Source organism: Notamacropus eugenii, chromosome 1 (assembly GCF_028372415.1).
Source record: "Notamacropus eugenii isolate mMacEug1 chromosome 1, mMacEug1.pri_v2, whole genome shotgun sequence".
Taxonomy (NCBI): domain Eukaryota; kingdom Metazoa; phylum Chordata; class Mammalia; order Diprotodontia; family Macropodidae; genus Notamacropus; species Notamacropus eugenii.
Window position 1 is genome coordinate 253,481,332 of NC_092872.1, and position 24,380 is coordinate 253,505,711.

General features: G+C 45.3%; 2 protein-coding genes and 1 long non-coding RNA gene across 3 annotated transcripts in view; 1 reads left to right on the top strand and 2 right to left on the bottom strand.

The window, feature by feature from the left end:
* The window catches only part of MMRN2 (multimerin 2), a 46,829-nt gene extending 39,422 nt beyond the window's left edge, over nucleotides 1–7,407 (bottom strand). The window contains exon 1 of the mRNA XM_072628564.1: nucleotides 7,103–7,407. Within this exon, the coding sequence (XP_072484665.1) occupies nucleotides 7,103–7,338 (236 nt within the window). The 5' untranslated portion in view covers nucleotides 7,339–7,407. The remainder of the gene's footprint in view (nucleotides 1–7,102) is intronic.
* A 4,140-nt stretch (nucleotides 7,408–11,547) lies between these two features.
* Nucleotides 11,548–21,552, top strand: SNCG (synuclein gamma). The gene is made up of 5 exons (XM_072628566.1): nucleotides 11,548–11,672; nucleotides 14,749–14,790; nucleotides 15,941–16,068; nucleotides 19,935–20,006; nucleotides 21,075–21,552. Exons 1-5 carry the CDS (start codon nucleotides 11,552–11,554, stop codon nucleotides 21,093–21,095), a joined length of 384 nt encoding a protein of 127 aa, XP_072484667.1. The 5' UTR covers nucleotides 11,548–11,551; the 3' UTR covers nucleotides 21,096–21,552.
* Nucleotides 11,667–23,539, bottom strand: LOC140517371 (uncharacterized). The gene is made up of 3 exons (XR_011971565.1): nucleotides 23,457–23,539; nucleotides 20,535–20,628; nucleotides 11,667–13,951 (listed from the first exon to the last, which is right to left on the bottom strand). It is a non-coding gene; the product is annotated as an uncharacterized lncRNA (long non-coding RNA).
* Nucleotides 23,540–24,380: the final 841 nt, after the last annotated feature.

Genomic DNA, 24,380 nt, shown 5'->3' on the forward strand with positions numbered 1-24,380 from the left:
CCCATTCTGTAACTGGTTCAGGTTGGTTAACCACGTGAAGAAGGGGGTGCCTCTGGACCGGCTACAGAGACATCCAGAAGGCCTGAGTCAGTCTCTCACTCTTCAGCATCCTGTGTGGTTGCTTGATTATTTCACTCATGAAGTGTGTTGGGAGACAAATCTGTCCTGCTTTGGGCCTTCTCTACTCTGTGACCCTGTGAATATAGGCCTGGGGTCTTTCCTGCCTCATCACTTATTCTTTCATTTTAGGTGAAGGAAAATCAGTATCCCAACAACCTACCATCTGACTTTTACAGCCTGCTTAGCATTAGGGAGAAATCATCAGCTCCCAGCCTTGAAACAGTTAAGACCAGGACTCATCTAGTATTGACACTGCATTTGGATATGAACTTGGTGGCACTAATGATATGTAGAAACTGAACCATGTTTGAGGTTGAGTTGGGAGAGGAGAGTGTATCCCAGAGAGGTTGGGGGAAAACCTTTGTTCTTTTGTTTTTGTTATAGCTTTCAAGTAAATATACTTTTGAAAAAGCTTCTTGATATTAAGAAGTTAAATGAAATTGGGAGGTTCTTCATTGACCTTTAAAAGTGTGTGTGTGGGGACCCATCTGATATGAGCTTGATTATGTGGCATGAGAGAATAAATTCCCAGTGCTCCTCAGGGCATCCCTAGAGTCCTAAAGGGGCAGATGTAGCTGACTTGGCTCTGGAATTGTAGAATCAGAGCATCCTTGCTCCAGAGACATTTCAAAATACTACTGGGGTAAGGTCATGAGAGTCTGCGTAAAAGAACATTACCTAGTCCCAGATTGTAGGTGTGTATGTTTGGGGTGGGGAGGGTAGAGGTGGTAACTAACACCTTGAAGGTATTCTATCTAACTATGGTTCCCAAGGCCTAACTTGATCCATGATCCCATAGGATCAAAGGTCTAGAGCTGGAAGAAACTTCTGAGACCAGCTAGTCCAACTTCCTCATTTTACAGATGAGGAAACTGAGGCCCAGATATTAAGTGACTTGCTTGAGGTAGTAAGTGAGAGCCCAGGTAGCTAAGTGATTCCACATTCCTTTTTCTCTCTGTTATACCAGAAAGATGTAGATTGAGACCAGAATAGCCAGTTTTCATGCCTTTAATAGAATGTTGACTGCCATCCCAGGGCTGGTTTTGAACTTGTCCAGTGGGCACACCAGATTAAGTTCACTCATCTGTTCTATGACCCCAGGCTCACTGTAAGTCAATGACAATCTTCTGAAAGCTTGTAGGCTTCATTACTTTTGCCCAAGTTTTATGTAATCACTTAAATAAAGGAATGCTTCCTCTCCCTCCACCCAAAGGGAGCAGGAGAGAGGAAATTCCAGTTAAGTTAGTGATGTGTTCAAGGACAATCCCTGGACAGACTTAGCAAAGTCCCCTGTGGGACTGTGGGCAAACTGGAGGGCAGTTTAGTCACTCTGTGAACAACCATAACTAAGCTGAATTTTTGGAGTAATTCGTTGCTCAGCACAATTTATCCTCAGCTTGGGGGCCTTTCCTTGGAGTGGAGGATAGCCCAGGCAAAAACTCCTTCTGATCCCTAGAAGCTAAATTATGAAGAAGGAACTGATGCTAATTCTTCTTATCTTCTCCACCAACCTCTTCTGACACTTCCTAGTGTTTTAGCTCCATCTTTACCAGAGATGGTGTGTATGTGTTGGTCATTCGTTGTTGAAGAAGACCACATGATCAGAGAAATAATGACATGACTTGCACTTGACTTTGTTTTGAGTGAGGGAGGGTTGTGCAGGTCACCAGCCTCAATTCTCCTCCAGGGCTATTTAAATCCAGTGATCAGATGTTAATCAGGATGACTGGAGATGACCCAGGATGAGGCATTTGGGGTTAAGTGACTTGCCCAAGGTCCCACAGCTAGTGAGTGTCAAGTGTCTGAGGTGAGATTTGAACTCAGGTCTTCTTGACTCCTGCACTGGTGCTCTATCTACTGCACCACCTAGCTGCCCCACCAGAGATGGAAGAAATGATGGAATGATCTTTACTGGCCTTTTCTAGCCCTTAGACTATCATGGACCATTTGAGCTTGAGGCTGAGGATGAAGGGCTCACCTAATTGCAAAGTTCCTTGGGGGGTTTGACCATCTTTGGAGGAGCTGACCTGCCTTGCCTTTCTGGGAGGGAGATGGTTTCCTAAATGTTTTCCCCCTTTACACTACCCTCTTCTGTTTTGTATACATCCTCCCCATACCTGGTGATTTATATGTTGTCTCCCTCACTAAAATGTGAGTTTCTTTAGGGCAGGGATGGAATTTCTGCCTTTCTTTGTATTCCTAACACTTAGCACAGTGACTGCTATACAGTAAGTACTTAATAAATTCTTGTTGACTGACTGTCCATAGTGGGAGAGTAGGGCCCTCAGTGGGATATTTCTTGGAATTAAAACATCCAGAAGTCATTTGGACAATGTCTTAACCTCCAAGCAAGATGGAACTTGACCTTCAGTGGCCAACTTTCTGAATAACCAATGCCAGATTGGTGACTAGACATGGGCCTTTACCCTCACACTGCTCTTGGCTAGGTGGTATAATGGATGGAGTATGGGGACTCAAGGCCTGGAAGAGCTGAGTTCAATTCCTGCCAAAGACATTTGCAAGTTGTATGGCCCTGAGCAAGTCATTGAATCTCTCTCAGCCTCAGTTTCCTCATCTGCAAAATGAAGATATAGCACCTACCTCACAGGGTTGTTGTAAGACCCAAATGAGATATCATCTGTAAAGTGCTTTGCAAATCTTAAAGTAGTAGGTGTTTCATCTCCTTCTCCTTCTCCTCCTTCTCCTTCTCCTTCTCCTCCTCCTCCTCCTCCTTCTTCTTCTTCTTCTTCTTCTTCTTCTTCTTCTTCTTCTTCTTCTTCTTCTTCTTCCTCCTCCTCTTCTTGTTCTTGTTCTTCTTTTCTTCCTCCTCCTCCTACCCCCATGAAGCAAGTCCAAGCTCCATCACCCAACCAAGAGACTGTCACCATCCTCCCACCCTCTTCTCAGCAAACAAATCCTTTCTGTCTGCCCTTCCAAGGGCATCTCACTCTGTCCTTCCAACTCTCTGGTCTCCTAGTTTATCAAACATGTCTGGCCTTTGGCAACACTATGATATCAATCAAGTTTCAACCAAGTCTCTTTTCTATACTGGGCTTTTTTATCATGGGATTAGTTTTCTCATTGCACCGCTTAGTTCTTATCCTAAGTCTGTTTTCTCTGCTAAGGAGAATGACTTTTGTATTGAATGGAGCTCAAAAAGCAATGACTGATTGGAAGCTGAGGTCCAGGATAAGTAAGGAGATGGTCAGAGAGTGCCTAACTGCTCTGGATGAGTCCAAGTTACTAGACCTGCATGATTTTTGAAAGAGCAGGCAGGAGTGATTGCTGAACCAGTGTCAGCGACATTTAAAAGATCAAGGAAAACAGGAGAGATTCTACAGGACCAGAGAAAGGTAGATATTATCTTACCTTATTTTTAAAACTAAAAAGAAAAGAGAATGAATTCAGCAAGTTCTACACTGGTGAGTCTGAGATTACCAAAGATATAATCATATTCCCTAACAGTTGCAGTACACTTTGAAATCTACAAAGCACTTTGTGTAGAATTATCTTATTTGATCTCCATGACAACCCTGTGAAGTAAGGCAATTATTATCCCCATTTTACAGGTAATGAAACAGAGATTGAGAGGAATAGTGATTTGTCTATTGTAAGTATCTGGGGCAAAATATGAACTCAGATCTTCCTGATTCCAAATCTGCCAATCTACCCATTCTGCCACCTAGAAAAGCAAGGTGTGAGCATGAGCTCATCAAGAAGAAGTTATACCAGAATCATCTCATTTCCTTTTGTAGATAAAGTTATTAAGTTGGAAGTTCAGGGGAAGGCCATGGATAGAGTTTACCAAGATTTCTTAGAGTAGCTCATTCTTGGGGAAAAAGGGAAAGATTCCACCTAGATGATAATACAATTGTGGAGATTCAGAAGTGGTTCAATGGTTAGATTCAAAGAGTGGTCATCAAAGACTTGGTGGAAGTCTCTAGTAGAGTGCCTCAGGGATCCGTGCTGGGCTTTTTGAATTTAACATTTTTAATCAGTCACTTCACTAAAGGCATTATCAGCATACTCATTTCATTCATAGATGACACAAAGTTTGGAGGGACAGCTAATCCATAGGATGTCAGAATCCAGAATGTTATTGATAGGTGAAAGCATTAGATTGGATAAAAAGAAATTTTAAAATGAGGAGAAGACCTAGGCTTATGATTTTATAGATATGGGGAAACTTCTTTCACTCATCTTCCCTATCACTTGGAGAGTTACCCAGAGTGCTACAGGGTCCAGCAGCTTGTACAAGGTCACACAGTCATTCTATGTGGAAGGCAAGCCTTGAACCCAGGTCTCTTGGGTTCTGAGGCCATTTCTGTATCCTTTTGTCATTCTGCCTCTAAGATAAAATTTAATTAAGGGAAATGTGATGATTTACATTTTAATTCAAGAAATATTGGCAGGAAAACTTCTTTAACGATTAGAGCACTCTACTGTGGACGGGCCTTCCTTGGGAAGAGCGGGCCTCCTCTTACTGGAGGCCTTCCAACCAAGGTTAGAGGACCACTTGGGTTTTTTGTGGGGAGGTCTCTTTTGGGGATATGGAGTAGATTAGGCTGCCAAAGTCCCTTTCACATCTGACATTCTGGGATTCTATTATAGTTTCCAAACCTGAAACCAAAGACTTTTGTAAAACTCATTTTATTTTCTTGAAATCAGGTCTGCTCTGGAGAAAAAAAAAATCTCTGATGAATAATCACTTTATCTCTAGGGCAGCCCAGACCTCTTGATGGCAGTCACTTGGACTCATCTGACTCCCTACCTCTTTAGCCCATGACAGCTCTGAACCTCTGGTCTCTGACCATGGATTTGCTTTTGGTTCAGGCCTCAGGAAATTCACCTTGAGTCTTTTCCCATTTCCTGGCTAGAAAGTAGATGCCCCCTAACTTCAGTGCACTGTCCTAGAGATCTCACAATTATCTCTTCCATCTATTCCTGCCTTCTTATGTCTGGCCCACCACCCTAGTGGTCACCCTTAGGACCCAAGCAGACTGATGTATTAGGTAGTCTTGCAAATATATCTCCCCCACCTTCCTTTCCAATCAGCCTCCAGAGGCAGCTAGGTGTCCAAATGAAGAAAGCACTAGGTCCAGAGCCAGGAAGATCTGAGTTCAAATCCAGCCTCAGACACTTAACTACCAGTACGAATCTGGGCAACTCACCTAACCTCTGTCCACCTCAGTTTCTTCAAACTGTAAAATGGGAATAGTAATAGCATCCACCCCTCAGGGTTGTTTTAAAGATTAAATGAGAAAATATTTGTAAAGTGCTTGGCATATAATTGGTGCTTAAATGCTTATTTCTCTCTTCCTCTTCTTAACGTATCAGGGAAATGGGTTTAGTTTTGACTATGCCACTCCCTTCAGTGATGGCCCGTTTCCTACAGGATAACACATAAACCCCTCAGCTTGGCCTTTCAATCCCTCCACAGTCATCCTCAAGGCTACCTTTCTAACCGGACCCCTTGGCACTCCTCTTCATGTCCTCTGCTCCAGACAAAGTGCCCTGTGGACTGTTTTCTGATTTTTTCCTGCCCTTCCCCGTCAAGAGCCTTCCTGCCTTAAAAAACCCATCCTAGGGGTTTCCTCCATCAAATTTTCTCTAGCCCTCCTCAGATTTCATATAGAACTTTCAGTGGATTCCTTCCTGGTTCTCATCACATTCTGTTTCATAGTTATTCATGTAAATCTTCTTTCCCCTATTGGATTTCTAACTGCTTGAGGGCAGGGACTGTGGATGTTTTAAAAATTTAAAAATCCTTTTATTCTTAAAATCCTTATTCTTACCAACTCAAGACCTTGCACATAGTAGGTATCTAATAAATGGTGGCTGAACTGAACTGGATGATTGAAATGAGACGAGGTGGGAGCTCAGCCCTAGAATTGCCCTGTCTTACAAAGCTGCAGCTAAAGACCTCTCTGTTCACAATCAGGCCAAACCCCTTTCCCTGCCCCTCCCCCTTCCTTGGCTTGAGCTGACTTTTCAGAATTGATTTCCTTCAAGGAAAACCTCTCAAGCTGTCAGGAGCTGACCTAGGTCACAACCACTGTTCCTCTTTGATTATTAATAGAAGGTTTCCATTTGTGCCCACTCGAGCCCCAAACAGTGCTCAGGACAAATGAGGAACGTAGGACCCTGGGGTTCTCTTGGCTCCCCTCCCTCGTGAGAATCCTGTCTTCCCTACACCCCCTACTCACGAGCAGCTATGGCATCATAAGAGCTATTTGAATCTGGGAGGGGTCTCAGAAGCCTTCTAATCCTTTCCCATCAAGGGCTGTCTTTTGCCTGTCTTTGTATCTCTGGCACTTAGTACACTGCCTGGTACACAGTAGACAATGAATAAAATGTTTTCTGATTGCCTGAACCTACGCCTATGTACCCAGGGGAGCATTCTCTCTATGGATAGGTCACATTCTCTTCCTCCCTGACCGGGGCCAAGTTCCCAGAAACCAGATGAGCATTGTAGAGCAGAAAAAATTTTGGATTCAGAGTCCAAGGACCTGTGTTCAAATCCTGACTGCCACTTATTAGCTGAATGACCTTGGGCAAGTCTGTGGGCCTCAGTTTCCTCACTTGTAAAATGAAGAAGCTGAACTAAATAAATAGTCTCCAAGATCTCTTGTGAACTTGAAATCTATCATCCTAGGCTCTCATAGATTTGTCGCTCTGAAAAATCTTTTACTTGACAAGTTGTTTTATCCTCAAAAGATGTACCCATCTCACAGATGAAGAAACTGAGATTTGGAGATTTAATGATCTTCCAATAGCCACAAAGTGACAAGAGTAGAGATTCTAAACTGTTTTAAAAAATCCTGGTTCACAGAATCTCAGCTTTGAATGGGAGTTCAGGGGCCTTTTAGACCAACCCAGTTTCCAGCCTGAGATTCAGATGATCAGACACCCAAGGAATCCCACAGTTCAGTTGCACCAATGGGACTGGCACAGGGCAGAGGAGAGGAGATAACCACCTTACCTTCTCCAAGGATCCTTGGGTCCATCCTCAGCTTGGTGAGGGGGATTCAGAGGCAGGGGAAAGGGGACCCCAGCCTCCTGCTCCCCAGTCCTGGGAGGGCTGGGGCTGCTGGGAAGGTAGGGATTGGTGATATAGTCCTCCTGTGGGTAGCCCCCATGGTGCCTGGGATCGGCAGCCCAAGCTGCTAGTGCTCCCCTCCCAAGGAGCCCCCAGAGGCACAAGAGGAGTGGCCCCATTACAGCTAGTTACTTGCTGTGAAGCACCTGCCTTTAGGCTCCGAGTTCCCAGAGCCTTCAAGTTAAACCTCTGAAGAAAAAAAATAAAAAACCTGAATTCTTGCAACAAAGGGAGGAAGAGGCTGTCCCTGGCCCAGCCGCCTGGAAATGTCAGAGGCCACCTAACAATGCTTGGGGAGTTCCTGGGAAGAGGCTTGGAGGGGCAGGCTGGGGGCTGGATTGTAGGGAGAGGGAGGAAGTGAACAGCCCTGGACGTGGGTCACAGTTTATTCAGGGCTGCCTTAATCCCTGGATGGGCCCTTTAAACTTGTCTGTCAACAGGAACTGGGGGCTCTGGCCCCCTTCTCCCCAGGCCACAGGAAAAGGATGTTAGCATTATGGTGGCTCCTTGAGTCACCTCTGGAGCTGTCATTTCCCAGACAGGGAATCTGGGCCTGGGATCGGACTTGGAGGGATAGAGAGGACCTGGGTTCGAATCCCAGCCATGTTGGGTAAAGGTTCAGGGTGGGAGTGGGTCTGGAATGTCGCAGATGGAGATGGCAATAGACTGGTTTAACTGGAATGTGTGAACAGAGGGATGGAAAATCAGCCTAGAAAATGGCCTGAAGCCAGATGGGGAAGGACTTTAAATGTCAAACAGAGAGTCTGTGTTTGACCTTAGACTCGACAGGGAACTGCAGAAACTTTCTTGAACAGTTTTTGCATATGTATAACAATCATCTCAAGGAGGGGAAGGGGAGGGAGAGTATTTGGAACTCAAAATTTTTAAAAAAGATTATTAAAAATTGTTTTTACATGCAAGTGGGAAAAATATTACTGATTAAAAAAAAGAATATCACCAGATTGGCTAAAATGATAGAAGGGAGAGTGACAAATAGAGGGGATGTGGAAAAATTGGGACGCTAATTCATTGCTGGTGAAATTGTGAACGGATCCACTTATTTTGGAGAGCAATTTGGAAATTATGCCCAAAGAGTTATTAAACTGCCTATACCCTCTGACCCAGCAATACCATTACCATATCTATTTTCAAAGATAATCAGGGAAAAAGGAAAAGAACCTATGTGTTCTGAAATGTTTATAGCAGCTCTCTTTGTGGTGGCAAAGAACTGGAAATCAGAGGGATGTCCATCAATTGGGGAATGACTGAACAAGTTGTGGTATATGATTGTGATGGACTTATTGCACTACTGTTCTATAAGAAATAATGAACTTGTTGATCTTGGAAAAACATGGGAAGGCTGACATGAAATAATGAAAAGCAAAATGAGTAGAAATAAGAGAACCCTGCATACAGTAACAGCAATGTTGTTTTAAGAATGACTTTGAGTGAGTAAACTATTTTGGCTGTTATGAATGCCCAAATTAACTATAAAGAATATATGGAGAAAGATGCTGGTAAATAGAGAAAAAAGAACTGGTAAATACAAGTATGTATAGAATAATTTTACATATACACACACACATATAAATATACACACACACCTATTTGTATCTATAGTAGCCATCTCTAGTGGGGGATGGGGAGTGGTAAAGGAGGAAAAAAAAAGAAATTTACATGATAATTTTGTTGCATACTTGAAAGAAACAAGGGCAGCTAGGTGGTGCAGTGGATAGAGCACTGGCCCTGGAGTCAGGAAGATCTGAATTCAAATCTGACCTCAGAGAGCTACTAGCTATGTGACCCTGGGCAAGTCACTTAACACTGATTGCCTTGCAGCATAAAAAGAAAGAAAGGAATAGCAAATTATGTGTAGTAGATTTGCAGTTTCTTCTGCATTTATCTTTTTTATTGTACTATGTTGTAGAAATACACATTTCATTCCAAGAAAATAAAATTTAAAAGGAAAAAGAATATGAACTTGGCAGCTGTGAGAATGAATTATAATAGAGAGAGAGGAGACAAGGGCACCAGTTAGGGGGCCATTGCCAGTCCAGGAGAGAGGGGATGAGAGCCTACCAAGGTTTTGTGAGTGGAGAGAAAGGAATTTTTACCTCCCCAAATTTATAGAATCATTAGTATTTAGCAATAGATTGGATATGTGGAATGAGGGAGAGTGATGAGTAGAAGAGAACTTAAAGGTGGCTAACAGGGGTACCTTCAAAGATGGCGGTGCCCTCAGCAAAGATAGAGAAATTCTGAAGGAGTGGATTTCAGGGGAAAGCTAATGAGTTCTGTTTTGGACATGTTGAGTTTAAGATGTGTGCAGGTCAGCTGTGTGCAGATATCTAACAGGCAACTGGCAGTGTGGGACTGGAGCTAAGGAAAGAGAAGAGGATTTGGACATGTAGACCTGGGAATCATTGCCTTAGCAGTGATAACTGAACCTGTGAGATCAGAGAAAGAGGAAAAGAGGGTCCAGTTCAAAGCTGGGTGCATCCACTCTTAGAGCGAAGGGTTTTTTTCTAGCACTAACTACTGTTTAAGACTAGGAGATGCCATCAGTTGGGGTGGAGAAAGGGTTCTCCTTTCCAATTCCACCCTTGCACCTACACCTGTGCCTGTTGGTTCAGAGACTCCCTAAGCATCAGTCTAAAGACTAAATGACAGACAGACTCTTGCTAGTTTGGTTGCAGCATGGTGGGTACAGTGGCTGATGGACAAGTCAATCTGGCCTTTGTCCAAGCTTTTTTCTTCTGACTCACTATAGGGCCTTGGAAAAGAGCATTACTTTGTCTTGGTTCTTTTGACTGAAGAATTTATCCACTATTCTGTATTATCTTACAGCATTTTCTAGGAGAGAGCCAACTTGAATCTGGATGGGGAGTTGATGCCTTCAATGGGACAGACTCTGTGGAACTCAAGTGTCTGGGACTCCTTGCTGGTAGCTGTGTTTGCCATATGTGGTGGAGTTAGCTAGCTGCCTTTTTTTTTTTGGCTATGCTATCAGAAATGAATGGACTGGTGGGGAGGGAGGCCATGTCTCTCCCTTCCCCCCCACCCAAGAGCTGATTGATGCATCCCTCAAAAGCCCAGGCTAGAGATGATTCAGTGAGGGCAGAAGAAAGGATGACTAGATAGTTTAGATTCAAACTCTGTCTCTGTCAATTATCACTTCATGCCTCTGGGCCTCACTTTCCTCTTCTGTAAATTGGGTGGACCAAATGGCCTTCGTGTTTTCTTCCAGCTCTAGAGTGATGATCCCAGACAACCCCCTTCCTCCACCCTTATTAAGGTCCCCATTCTCCAGGCCAGAATCCTCATGGACTTACATTCTGTCAAACCTCTGGAACATCTAATCCCACAGATAACAAATCATCAATTGATGCCCAAGAAGGTCAATGGAGAAAGTGTGTGCACCTTGTGTTTGGGAGGGGCGAGGGTGAGGAGGGGAGATTGGGCATGGAGTATCACTGGAGGATTTCAAATAGTGTCTGGGTGATCATTTGTCAGGCATCCTTCAGAGAGCATTTCGGTTGGACAGGTTGGGCTAAATGACCTTTGAGATCTCTTCCAGTGCCGGGATCCTATGAGTCTATGAGATCAGATGCTCAAGGACAAGGTCAGTTTTATTCAGGCTCTTTTGAGGTGGGTCAGAACAGAGCCGAGTGCAGGGAACGAAGGAAGGATGGAGTCTGGGATTCTCTTGGGAGCCAAACCTGAATCCTTGGGGATCTGGGGTGGAGGAGGGAGTTCAGGGACTTATTCCAGTAAGTCACCCCCTCCATCTTTCTTGAACCTCCAGTGCTAAGGGCGGGGCAGACCGGGGTGGGGACACCAAAGTGTGGGATAGAGGAAACAGGAAAAGTGAAGCCAAGAGCAGGCTAACTTGAGGCAGGGCCCTCAGAGACACCAGGCCAGCTGCCCCCAGTCTCCGTGTCACCGTTATTCCTGGGGAATCTCAGGACCCCCATCCTCCTTCCAGGATAGTGTGCCCTTGGAGGACATAATGAGAACACTGCAGCTGCCACAGGCTGGCGAGGAGCCAGCCGCTCTCCTTTCTTCTCGTCTCTGCTCCGCTCCCCACTCAGCGGGACTGGAGCATTAATATTTCAGCACCGCCTGACTGCTGGCATTGGCTCCACCGCAGTGCACTTTGTCAATAAGACAGCCAGGCAGAGAGGGAGCTAACCGGTCACCCGCAGGGGAACCAAGCATAGAGGCGGCAGCAATCCCACTCACTCAAGCAGCCTCAAGCAGAGGGATCGGGAGTATCGAGTCTGTTCAACTGTACCAGACCTTGGCCCCCGGAGCCCTCTGCACTCAGCCACCATGGATGTCTTTAAGAAAGGTTTCTCCATCGCTAAGGAGGGCGTGGTGGGGGCTGTGGAGAAGACCAAGCAGGGAGTCACTGAGGCAGCTGAAAAGACCAAGGAGGGGGTGATGTATGTGGGTAAGTTGGGAGTCCGAGTGGCACTCAGCCTTGGTATTGGGGGAGCCCAGATGGAGTGCAAGGCCTGGGCAGCCCCCCTCCTCAGTTCAGGATGGGCTTCAAAAGTGGTGACCACTGGATTCTCTCCTCCTCATAACTTGGGGGTTCTTAGATATACTTGCTGGGTGGGGGGGGGGTGATTCCACAGCTGCTGGGGGTCCTCCCCACTCCTTCCGCAGCCCTGTCCCCATAAGACTGAATAACAGCTTCAGCTCTCTGTGCCAGTTATGTGGAATCTCTGCTCCATGAAAGACCCCCGTTGCTGTGGAATTAATAAGGGAGGTGGTGCTGATGCTGCCTGACCTATGACCTCACTGACTTGGAAGCCTGTGACTTCCCTGGGCCACCACAGTTAGGACTCATTTTCCCTGACTCTCTCCCCCAACCTAACTTTTGCTCAATCAAGGCTTCTGTGGATTTCCCTGCAGGCCAGACGTTCCATGGGGAAGGGACAGAGAAACTGGGACAGGTTTGAGAGGGAGGAGGACGTGTGTAGGCTACAGAGAGCTCAGGAGAAAACCAGGCTTTTTGCCAACAGGGCCACACCCTACAGTCTCCCTGGCTGCTGGAGTGTCCCTGAGTGGACACTGATGGATGTGCAGGTCGCCCGTTGCCCAGAGGCCTGGAGCCCCCAGAAGGCATTCACCAGCCACAACACCGATGATGTGTCTGCTTGTGTGCGTGGTCCACACCTGTACTGGGGAGTGCTAGGAGCGGGTGACCATTGTGACATATACATTCTGCCCAATGATGGAGAGCCCTAGCTCTCTCCTGCTCTCTCCGCCAGCTGAGGTTTATGTGCCCTGGCCTTAGCTTTGCCGTCTGGACCCATTGCTTGGAGGAGGGGAAAATGGGGGCTCCCCAGGCTTAAGGAGGCCACAGATGAAACACAATTGGATGGGTAAGAGTCTTGAACTCAGAGTTAAAAGACCTTTGGGTCCAAATCCCAGTTATGGGGCCTCAGAGCCTCAGGTTCTTCATCTATAAAATCTAGGTATTGGTGCTTGCACTCTCTTCCTTACTGGCCTCTTGTTATTATGACCATTGTTGCTTCTGGTGTCTGGGTCTTTTCCTTTGAGATGTTTCCTGGGGGCAGTGACTTGCTTACCTTGAACCTGGCTTTGTCTGGAGGATTGAAGCATGGCTGTGACCTCACAGACTGGCCTGTGACTGAGGGGCCTCTAGGGACCGACAAATGCAGACATGTGCAGACTGCCCTGTGTCCCTCCCCCCCTTCCTGGCTCATACCCGGCACCTGCTGCTTCCCCAGGGAAGGCAGGCCTGACTTTCCGATAACTTGGGGACTCATCTGCTGCTTTCAAGGCCTGGGGGAGATGGAGGAGGGAGGGAATGGTCATCAGGAATGGTCAGAACTGGAGACTGAGAAGAGCGAGGGGATGGAGGTGCTGCCACTGATTCCCCCCTCTCCTCACCCCCTTAATTATCCTCATTCCAAGGTGTCTCTGTCCAGCCTGCCACAGAAATCTCAGCTTCCTACACAGCTATGAGATGAAAGCTGGCTTTATAACTCAGCTCCTCCTCTATTCTCAAATCTTGTTTAGCACAGAGGTCTTCAGGAGCTGATTTTTTCATGTCTACTCACTATACAGAGTTCATTTAGTCCAGGCCCCTGCTTCAAGTCATGCTAGCAGGCAAGATCTGGAAGACCCTGTAGTCAGAGATGGATTCATAGAATCAAACTTGGTAAGGGATCTTAGGTCAAACACCGCCCTCTTTCTCCCACAAGAAACTGAGATTGGGTAAATGACCTTCCCAAAGCTGTCCAGCTTGTGAATGAGAGAGCTGGGACCCAAAACCAGTTCTTCTGACCCCCAGCCTAGTGGTCTCTTCACTGTGGCACTTTGATGATACTCAATGATGGCTCTAGGTGGGAGCAGGAGAAGACAGGGGTTCTCTTGAGCTCAGGGGACTAGACAGTGACAGTCCATCTAGCCCTCTGTAACAGGTCCCAAACCAAGAAAGAGTCTAGGAAGAGCCCAGGGCTAGGGCGAGAGCAATTCAAGGGAGGGATCCAGGGGAGGGTGACATGAGATTCTTGGGGGAGAGTTAGTATCCAATTTGTCTTGTGGGGGGAGAATGACCAGGAGGAAGTTGTGCCCTGAACTGGTTATCCTGCCCTCCTCTTCTGTGTTCAGACTCTTCCATCCTGTCCAATCCTGTCCTTTTGGGTTCCTCCAGACATGGAAGGAAAGAGCTCTTTGATGTAGTCTGGACTTCCTCTAATAAATGAATAAGAACATACATTGAAGGAGGCAGGTGTCTGTCCCCTAAAACACATCACTCTTCCCATGACCCCAACAGAAAACTAGTTTTGGTTATTCCCTCCCTGAATGACTTCTGAGGGCTAAAGAGGAGGGGCCAGGCTTGGGATAGAAGGAATGTTCCCTCTGTATCTCCTCCATCTTCTCTCGTTAACCCTTTCTTTCCATTTCTGTCACCCTATCCATTGTTTTCCACCCCATCCCACCACCACCTCATCTTCTCCTGGCTTTCTCCCCTCCACCTTCTGTCTCCCTGTTTCTCCCTTTGTCTGCACTCTACTGCCGTTTTCTGTTTCTCTTCTCCTTGTCCTGTTCCCCTGGATGTTTGTCTTTTGTCTTATTTTTCCATTCTTTGTCCATCACTCACCTTTCTGTTATTTATTCCTCTGTCCCACAGATTCTGTCCTCTTCTTCCCCCACTCTCTGCCCCTTTCCATTCTTCTGTCACCATTCATAACCTCCATCTTCCATTTCCCTATCCCTATTTCTAACTCTGCATCCCTCTAATGTGTGCTCATCTTGCCAATTTTTCCACCTCTGTCTCCTTGGGCCTTTCCTTCTCTTTACTGCCTAAACCTGAGCAAGAGGTTCACTCCTTGTGTCAGAAGCCCTCCATTCACCTGTATTATATTCTTCTCCCCTATCCTTTGAACCCAGAAGATGCCTTAGGGTAGTGAGAGGAAGAGACCAAGCCAAGAGCTCATAGCATGGCTGAGTTGTTCTGGGAACTGATGTGGGTTTTGTTTCCTTCACAGGGACAAAAACTAAAGAAGGTGTGGTACAGAGTGTGACCTCAGGTAAGGAGTAGTGACTACCTGTGACTCTAGGGGCTGAGAGAGTTCTTGGGATTCTCTTTACAAAGCTGCCTTCTTAGAATCCAAATTCCCCAGAATCCTTCAGATATCAGGTCCCAGAATGAGCACTCAAACTTGTCTTTCTGCCCTGGAACACTCTCCTTCTTGTCACATTCACTATCATTTTGGCCTGACTAGGATCTCACGTCCTGGGGAGATAGGTGATGACTCCCCATGATTCTACTTTATTTGAAGGCTAATACTCCCAAGGCAGTCCCCTTAAAAACCAACCCTGTATGAGGCACAGCTCCATTTGTGTGAACTCTTCCCCCAGAAAGGGCGTGGGAAAGACTGAATATCTGTAACTTCCTTCCTTCCTTCCTTCCTTCCTTCCTTCCTTCCTTCCTTCCTTCCTTCCTTCCTTCCTTCCTTCCTTCCTTCCTTCCTTCCTTCCTTCCTTCCTTTCTTTCTTTCTTTCTTTCTTTCTTTCTTTCTTTCTTTCTTTCTTTCTTTCTTTCCTTCCTTCCTTCCTTCCTTCCTTCTTTCCTCCTTCCTTCCTTCCTTCCTTCCTTCCTTCCTTCCTTCCTTCCTTCCTTCCTTCCTTCCTTCCTTCCTTCCTTTCTTTCTTTCTTTCTTTCTTTCTTTCTTTCTCTTCTTTCTTTCTTTCTCTTTCTTTCTTTCTTTCTCTCTCTCTTTCTCCCTTCCTTCCTTCCTTCCTTCCTTCCTTCCTTCCTTCCTTCCTTCCTTCCTTCTTTCTTTTCTTCTCTGTCTGTGTGTCTGTCTCTGTTTCTCTTTCTTTCTCTCTGTCTCTGTCTCTCTCCTTGGCACCACCTCCTTCCTTACTCCCCTGAATACATTGGGTGGAGTAGATCCTGAGCCATTAGAGCCTGTGATTCAGGGGAAAGGAAGTGAAAATGGGTGTGGAAAAACTGTATTTGGATATCTGAATCTTGGAATATCCCTCTCTGCCTTCATTCCTGTGGGGTTAAAGACAGAATTCAGTGTCCAAGTGACCATACCAAGGCCTACTTACTGCATAGTGAGGAGGGACCCTTTGGGAACATGAAACAACCTTACCTTAAAGGAGGGAGGGGTCAGGAAAGAAAAAAAACTGAATCCAGAGAAAAAATGTTTTCTGTTTTCCCCCAACAAGTTGCGGAAAAGACCAAAGAACAGGCCAATATGGTAAGCGATGCCATGGTTGCCAGCGTAAATACTGTGGCCAGCAAAACGGTGGAGGAGGCTGAAAACATTGTGGTGACCACTGGCATCGTTCGGAAGGTGAGTTGTCCTTGCTTAATATTTCAGGGATACTGTTAGTCCCTGAGGCTCCCAGCAAACTCCAAGGGGCTTCTGACCAAAGGCTGGGTGTATAAAGCTCAAGAATGAGGGAAATAACCTCCATATCTCCAGTGCTCTCAGACTAGCAAAGTACTTTTCTTTACAACAGCCCTGCCAAGTAGATAATAATATAAGGATGCTTCATCCCCATTTTACAGGTGAGTAAACTGAGTTTCAGAGAGGGAAAGTAGCTTTTTCCCACAGCCACTTGGCTGAGCAGTTCAGGGTTCCTTGAACTAGGACCATATTTGCCTTTTTTTCAAAGCCTTTCCCAAATCATTAGTTTCAGTCTTGGCTCTGTCATAAACTGCCTCTCTGACCCTGGGCTATGAGCCTACTATCCCTTTGAGCCTCACACCTGACCTGTTTAAGCAGTAACAAGGATAGAGATTATTATCTTCATTGTGCTTCTGGGGAAACTGAGGCAGTTTGTCAAATTCAAAGGCAGGACTAGAACCCAGGTGCATTAACTCTCAGTCACAGGAACATAAACATGGAGGTGGAAGGGTTCACAGAGGTCGTTGGGTCCAACCTTCTTATTTGACATCTGAAGCCCAGGGACATTAGATGGTAACATAATTAGTGAGTGTTGAAGCCTGGATTGGTAGCCTGTGAAAAGTGGTGGGGTAACTCTTAATCCTTAAGAGCAGAGATCACTATATTCATTAGGCTGTAAAAATAAGAACTTGGTAAGAATTTTTCATAGAAAATTGGAATCAGAATTTTGCAGCAGGAATCCTTTTTACAATATCCCCAACAAATGGTTACCCCACTTGAAGACTTCTAGTGATGGGGAACTCCCTCCGCCCCAAACATATTCTTCTCTAGGCTAACCATTTCAATTTTGTTCAACCAATGTCCTCTCCTCACCCTGGTCATCTTTCTCTGAAAGGCTCTAGCTCACCAACATCCCTTCAAAAAGGTGGGATTCAAGACTGAACACAGTTCGCTAAGGTTGGCCTGATCAGGGAAAAATACTCTAGGGCTGTTCCTTCCCTCATGCAGGATACTGAGCTTGTGTAATGCACCCAAAGATTTCATTAGAGAGGAGTTTGTTATTGGGGGCTTGGAGTCAGGAGACGTAGGTTCCAATCCCATCCCAGACACTTATCAGCTATATAACTACAAAAATCTCTTAACCTCTCTGTACCTCAGTATCCTCATGTGTAAAATGATGAGGATGGCCTCAATGACCTTGAAATCTAAATCTATGGTCTGTCTCTCTGAGCTTCAAGTCTAAAATTATGTTATAGATACTCCAATGTCACGTCAATAGTAGATGCTTAGTAAATGAATATTCCCTTCCTCTTCCTCTGCCCAAGACGGGAGAGATTATCAGATGCTTTGCTGAAGTCCATGATATTTCTTAGATCTAATAACCTGTTTGATATGTCTTGGGGGAAAAAACCCAAACAGACAGCATTTGGTTCTAGCAAGGGACCCTATCCCATAAGACATTTTAGAGGCAATTTTTCCTTGGGAAAGGAACCTAGGGTCAGATAGGACAGAATTATAAGGGCTTACATTTCTGCAAGTTGTTAGCATTTCCTAAGTAGTTTCCTTAACACAACACTTTGACATCGTTAGCGAACATGTTTATCCCCATTCTACAGATGGGTAACCTGAAACTCACAGAGATTTAAGTAATTTGAGTGGGGTCTCTTCAGTTAGTAAGAGTCTCATCTGGGACTCAGAAATGCAGTCCTGACTCCAAGAGCTGTTTACAAATCATTATCTTCCCCATTCCTTGGTGAAGGAGGCACAGCGTGGGTTGAGATTAGGCTGACAAGAGCCAAGATCTTGTGACTCCCCATCCACGCCCATCCTATTACACTGGACTGTTGTTCAACAGACTATGGGAGCCTGGGGAAGTCCTAACCAATCTGAACCTCAGTTTCTTCATCTGTAAAAGTGGGATAACTCCGCCCACAGTTCTTGCTTCCCAGGATTCTATGAGGCACAAAGGAAATAATGTAGGAATAGCTCTTTACAAATTTTAAAGTGTTATGTAAATATTGATGATTGGTGTTTGCTCTCCGGTGGGCACCATTCAACTGTGGCTGCGTGAATCTGGGACTGGTGAGGGAGTCTGGGGCCCAGGGGAGAGCTCTTTCTGCACGTTCTCCCTTGGCCGTGTGCCTGGGCATTGTGATGCCACCAGGGACACAGAGAATGCCTCATTCCAAGGCATTGGTGCCCTAGTTGCAGACACAGACAGTGCTGCCCAAGGGAAACCCTCCTGGCTGGGCTGCGCTTGATGAGAGACACTCGAAGGCTAGTAGTGAGTCTCAGCTGGGGACTCCTGGGCAAGAGACTGGACTAATGAACTCCCAGAGGAGATATCTAGCTTGGGATCAAGCACACTTTCTAGTGAATGAATAACCACCGATATTTGCCCAAAGACATAATCCTGGGCTGGGAGGTGGGAGGTCAGCGTTCAGGGGAACACCTCTTCCCTTGACACCTGTTGGGTCAACAATGGGGCCATCTACCCCAATTAATAAGAATTATAATAACTCAAACTTACATATGATTTTAAGGTTTGCAAAGCACTTGAGAAATATTATCTCAATTGATCCATACAACAACCCTGGGAGACAGGTGCTATTATTAGCCCCATTTTTCAGATAAATAAACTATACCTGAGAGAGGTGAAATAACTTGTCTTGTGGCTAGTAAGTGTTTGAAGCAGAATTGGAACTCAGGTCTTCTAGACCCCAAATTCAACACTATTCATTGTGCCACTTAGTTGACTGTCCCCAAACTGCCAGTTCATTTGCATTACATTTTTTGTAGTTATCCCAGGCCCTCCTAAGGGTTGTTCCTTAGTTTCCTTATCTGGAAAATGGGTCTGAAGCCAGGACAATCAATCCTAGGATCCTAGATGTGTACATCAAAATTCCAAGACTGCAAGTATAAAGTAGAAAGTCCAAGACTTGAAAGAACAAAGAGTTATTGTTCTATAGAACCAACAATTCCGAGGGGCCATTTCCTACCCTTCATTCACACATCTCATTGGTCACCCCTCAGTAGAGATAAATGCTGTCTGGGACCAACTTTCCTAATCTTCCCCCACCCCACCCCTTCCTGTAGAGCTGTGAGCATTGGGTGGCAACTTTGGGGACAAGGGTTTAGATGTTGGGGAAGTTTGCTGAAAACCAGAGGCTTCCCAGAGTGGTACAGGCTCTATTGAGGGGGCGATTGGCTGTTACTGGACATCTCCGTAAGTTGGGTGCCCATTTGTCAGGGACAGTACAGTGGGCATGCCTGATGAGGACTCTGTTGGACTAGCTGGCCTCTCAAGTCTGTTTGATGTTCTACAATTCTAATAGGTACAGAAAATACTGGACAGGGCTGGCTGCTCAGGAGAAATGAACTGGGGACATCCTGTTCAATTCATTTCCATTTGCTTTTAATAAGTGGATGCCTGTGGAGCAGGAGACTGGGGATTATATCTGTCACAGAGACACAGTATATGCGCTCCTCTCCCTCTCTTTCCCTTTCTCCCTCTTTCCATGTACCCTCCCTCACTCTTTTATTGCTTCTGTCTCACCCTTCTCCTTCTCTCCTTCCCTTCCTCTCTCCTTTTGTCTCTGTCTCTTCCTGCCTCCCTTCTTCCTTCTAGCCCTTCCTTTCTGTCTCTGCTTTCCCTTTCCCATCATCCTTTACCCCACTCTCAATCTCCCCTACTCTTTGTCGTGCTTACATACACATTCCCTGTCCCCTGTGCCTCTGCCTCCACTGTTGAACCCCTCTGGGCTCCTGCCCTAACCCTTCTAACCAGCTGCACCTTTTGTTTCCCCTAGGAGGATTTGGTGCATTCAGCTCCACCTGAGCCTGGGGCCCCAGAAGACCAGCCAGGGGAAGTTACTGAGGAGGTAAAGGATTTGGATGCTTCCCTCCCCCACTTCTCAGGGCTCTACAGGTTTTCTGTCTGTTCTCTAGGATTTTCTAACTTTCAGCCTCTTGGACTTGGAGAAAACATCATTAGTGAGAGAAGAAACTGGAAGACTTCCCCCATGGGCCCTACTCAACCTCCCTTCCCCTACTTCATTCTCTTGCTGCATGTTCTCTATGAGGAGTTTCTTAATGTTGTTCAGTCATTTCAGTCATGTCTGACTCTGCGAACCTATTTGGGGTTTTCCTGGCAAAGATATTGGAATGGTTTGCCATTTCCTACTCCAGCTCATTTTATAGATGAAGAAATTGGGGCAAACAAGGTTTAAAAACATGACTTGCCAGATTTGAACTCAGGAAGATGAGTCTTCATGACTTCAGGCCTAGCCCTCTATCCACTGTATTCTAATCTCCTTTCCTACCCCTGCCTCCTTTACCTGCCCTAATTATTTTCCAAGGTCTCCGTGCCTTAGGCCTAGAATTTGGATGAGGACTGGTTGGTGGCTTACCTAATGTAGAGTGCTCTTGAGCAAATGGAATGGACTACAGATTGACCCCAGACTCCAGCCGTTGATCCTTTGATCCCCAAATCCAGAATGAGCCCTAATAATAGAGAATGAGCCCTAATATTAGTCATAGACTGACACCTCATTCTGGCCACAGTCTGACCCTCTAATACTGACTGAAGGCTGAGCCTTTTACCTGGTTGGAGACTGACCTAAAACCTGATTACAAACTGACCTCTGACCCTTGCCTCAGATTACAACCCAGTGCTAGCCACAGACCAGCTCTTAATCTTACCAGCTAACTCTAAAACAACATATGCCCCAAGTTACTAGAGGGAATGAGTAAGAGAGCTGTTTTGGGTTCATCACCACCACTGGAGATACAACTCACAGTGAGTGTCCTACCAATGGCAGATCTGACTTCCTGCCATGTTTGTATAGGAAGTGTATGGCTTGGTATTATGTTTGGGGGCAGTGAGAATGGGACAGGTTATTACAGTGTGTCTCTGTGTTTACTGTGTGCCTTATTTTTCTTCCCTTGAGGTTGAGGGCAGTGGAGACTAGTCGGAGAACCATCCTGGAGCCAGGCCAAAGATTGTGGAGCCAGTAGCTGACACTAACCTTCTCCCTCCCTCCCCCACTCATCTCCTTCTCCCAGAGCAGATGCCTTCTTGGACCCAGCTCCCTTCCTCCTCCCCTGTCCCTGACTGGATGAACATATCATGCTGCATGTGAATATCAGGTTCTGGAGCATATGTGTTGAGTAGCCCTGTGCTAGGTATCTTCCTTCTACTACCTGTGGCTTAAGCCTCTCTAGTCTCACCCTAGTTCATCTGTCCATCAATCTGAGCATCCTTATTGCTGCTCCCTCCCTCTCTTCCTTCCCTTTCTCCCTCCCTCTCTCCCTAACTCCTTACCTCCTTGTTTCCCTCTGTTTAATTGGACTCCATAGATGCTGGGTATGCTTTATGTATTTATTTATTCACAAATGATATCAAAATAAAAATGTGTTTGAACCATTCTTCCCAGCTGGTTCTCTGAATCCTCCTCCCTTTGAACAAAGTACAAGTACTCCCAGACAGCATCAGGGGAAGGAGAAGGGGGTTCCTGCAGCGAACGAGGAATCTGGTTCTGCCTAGTTCTTCTCAGACTGGTTTAGGGCCTTGACCACAGACTGACCCTTAATGTGGCCACAGACTGAGCCTGGCATCTAACCTGGCCACAGATTAATCTTTAATAAGGTTTTTGCTACTGTGTAGGAGGGGAAGATGGACCTGAGAGGCAGAGACAGAGACAGAATAGGAGGTGAGAATCATTTGCATTTATGTTGTCTCAAAATTTTCAAATCATGTTTCACACATTAGCTCTTTTCCTGCTCATTGCAGTGCTGTACAGGGGTAACAAATATTATTATCTCTACTTTTATTGGGGGTGGGGAGGAGGCTGGTACTCTGCCTCCAAAGCCACTACTCTTCCCAATGTGGTGGACAGATCTTTTCCATTCCAAGTACAAGAAGCATCTCAAAGAAAGTCAATGACTTGCTCATGATTACCCAGCTAGTAAGTGTCAGAGCTGGGATTTGAACTTCGGTCTTTCCTGCCTCCAAGTCTAATAACACTCTTTCCTCTCCCCTCCTGGTCTTTCTAATCCTTGGACATCCATTTCACAGAATTGTAAGGAAAGTGCTTTTTAAACCGGAAATTATGCCATAGGTGTGATGTGTTATTTATTATGCGTATGATCTGGGGCAAGTCTCTTGATCTCTCTGACTCAGGCTCCCCATCTGCCAAAGGAAGGATGAAGCCAGAAGATAGCTATGGGCTCTTTAGCCCAAACTCTGTGGGTGCACACAAGTCAGTGAATTCAAATATAGCAACCTTTGTTCTGAAGGTAGCATCAAAGACTGAAATGAAATTGGAGTTCATTGAGTCCCATGCCCATATTTTACAAATGGCAGAATCAACAACATGCCCAAGGTCACACAGGCAGTATTCAAAATGGTATTTGAACCCACATTCTTGACTCTAAAGCAAGGACTGTCTATATTCATCTTTTTTTTCTTTTGAAGTTTTTTTAAACATTAACCAACTGAGACACAAATAATATGTATGTTGCTAACTTCACAAGCTCTTGACTTAATTGTCTCCACAGTATTACTAAGAATTAAAGGACCCTAACTTATTGTTGTTGGTCTAAAGTCCTATGCCTAATAGCTTAATTTTAGACAGCCTCAGATCTTCCCCTACCCTTAATCTATAATTGAATAGATCTGGTATTAAGCTTACAAACCTTGTGACTATAGGAAATTGCCACCAATAGTAAGGACATTGCAGGGAAACAATATCTCCCCAACTTCATGTCAGTTCCAGGCAGGATTAGATTATCCACTTGCATTCAGTCAGGCTTAAAGTCTGCCAGGTGTCAGTGGGGAAATTGAGTCAGGAGAATCCCACCTCAGCCCATGCTGAACAGTCGCTCTCCCACCCTTCCCTTGAGATCACCTACACAATTCATACCAGCATCTCATCAGCTTACTGGCATCATGTATTCGAGGCTCAGATCAACTTTCTTGCTACCTATACTTGGAGTCAGACTCAAAAGAACAGTCACTTAATAGTCCCATAGCACCTAAAAATGGCAAGTTCCAATAACCAGGTTTCAAATATGGCTATACTCATCTTGAGAATCTTCTAGTCCTAAATAAGATCATAGAATCTCAGAAGAGTAAAGGATTGAAATGATCTCTTAGTCCAATCAATACCAGAACAGGAATCTTCTTGATAATCCCTCTGACCAGTGGTCCCCCAGCTTTCTAACTACAAGTGGGGAGGCTCATCACCAGTAGACCAGCCCTCTAGATGATGAGTAACTATAGTGACCCATGATCACGTCAGGATTCTATTCCCCAAGTCTTTGGTACTGACCTTGTTGCTTAAAGTATAAACTCCTTATCTTGACATTTGAGGTCCTCTATGATCTTTTCATCTCCTACTGCTGTCCTTCATAGGCTCAACAATGCACTGATAATGTATTTTTTGCTTAGCTTGAAGATCTTTCTCACCCATTAATAGGCCCATGTGACCTGCTTAAGTCACATGTGGTTGGACAAGCTTTCTGAACAAGTGGTGCAAGAAGGGTTTAACAGGAAGAGGCAGAGCTAGGGCAGAGCTGAGAGGAAATTTAGTTAGAGAGCAGTTAGAATTGAAGGACACAGGAAAGCAGGTAGTTGGCTGTGAGTGAAAGAAGGGCATTTTGTTTAAGGGAGCCTGTTTGTGATTTGTTTAATAGAGCTGGTTTGTGGGAAGCCTAAAAGAAGGAAGGCTTGGGGATGGTATTGCCCTCTGTATTGTTACTGTGTATAGATTTATTTGTTACTATGATGGATTTGGATACATCTAGCTAAATTGCAAACTCCAGCTGTTAAGGAAATATAAGCTATTATAAGTGTTACAGGAAGCTATAAGGCTAGGCTTAGAGTTATGATGGTTCAAATCCCCCCTCCCCCAATGCTTAATAGTTGTAAGATCCTGGGCCAGTTACTTAGCCCTCTGAGTTTCTGTTTCCTCATCTGTAAGCTTCTAATCTACCTCACAAGATTGTGTATATCAAAGGAGATACTGTCCATCAAATGTTTTACAAAATTAAAGTGACATATAAATGTCAGTTATTATTATCTATTCATTGTGATCCATCTTGGTGGAGGGACTTCACACTCTGGGAGTTCTCCACACAGATGAAATCACAAGTCACTTGTATGTTATTAGTGTGAGTAATAATTTTAGTGATTTTGGTTCTTTGCTATTCAATCACTCAGCAAACTAGTGAAATTCTTTGCCTAATCAAGAAAG

Excerpts from the sequence above, each read along its gene's own strand:
- SNCG (XM_072628566.1), top strand. The coding sequence starts at position 11,552 with ATGGATGTCTTTAAGAAAGGTTTCTCCATCGCTAAGGAGGGCGTGGTG. Across the intron at positions 16,069-19,934 it reads CCACTGGCATCGTTCGGAAG|GAGGATTTGGTGCATTCAGC; the intron begins GTGAGTTGTCCT and ends TGTTTCCCCTAG. Across the intron at positions 20,007-21,074 it reads CAGGGGAAGTTACTGAGGAG|GTTGAGGGCAGTGGAGACTA; the intron begins GTAAAGGATTTG and ends TCTTCCCTTGAG.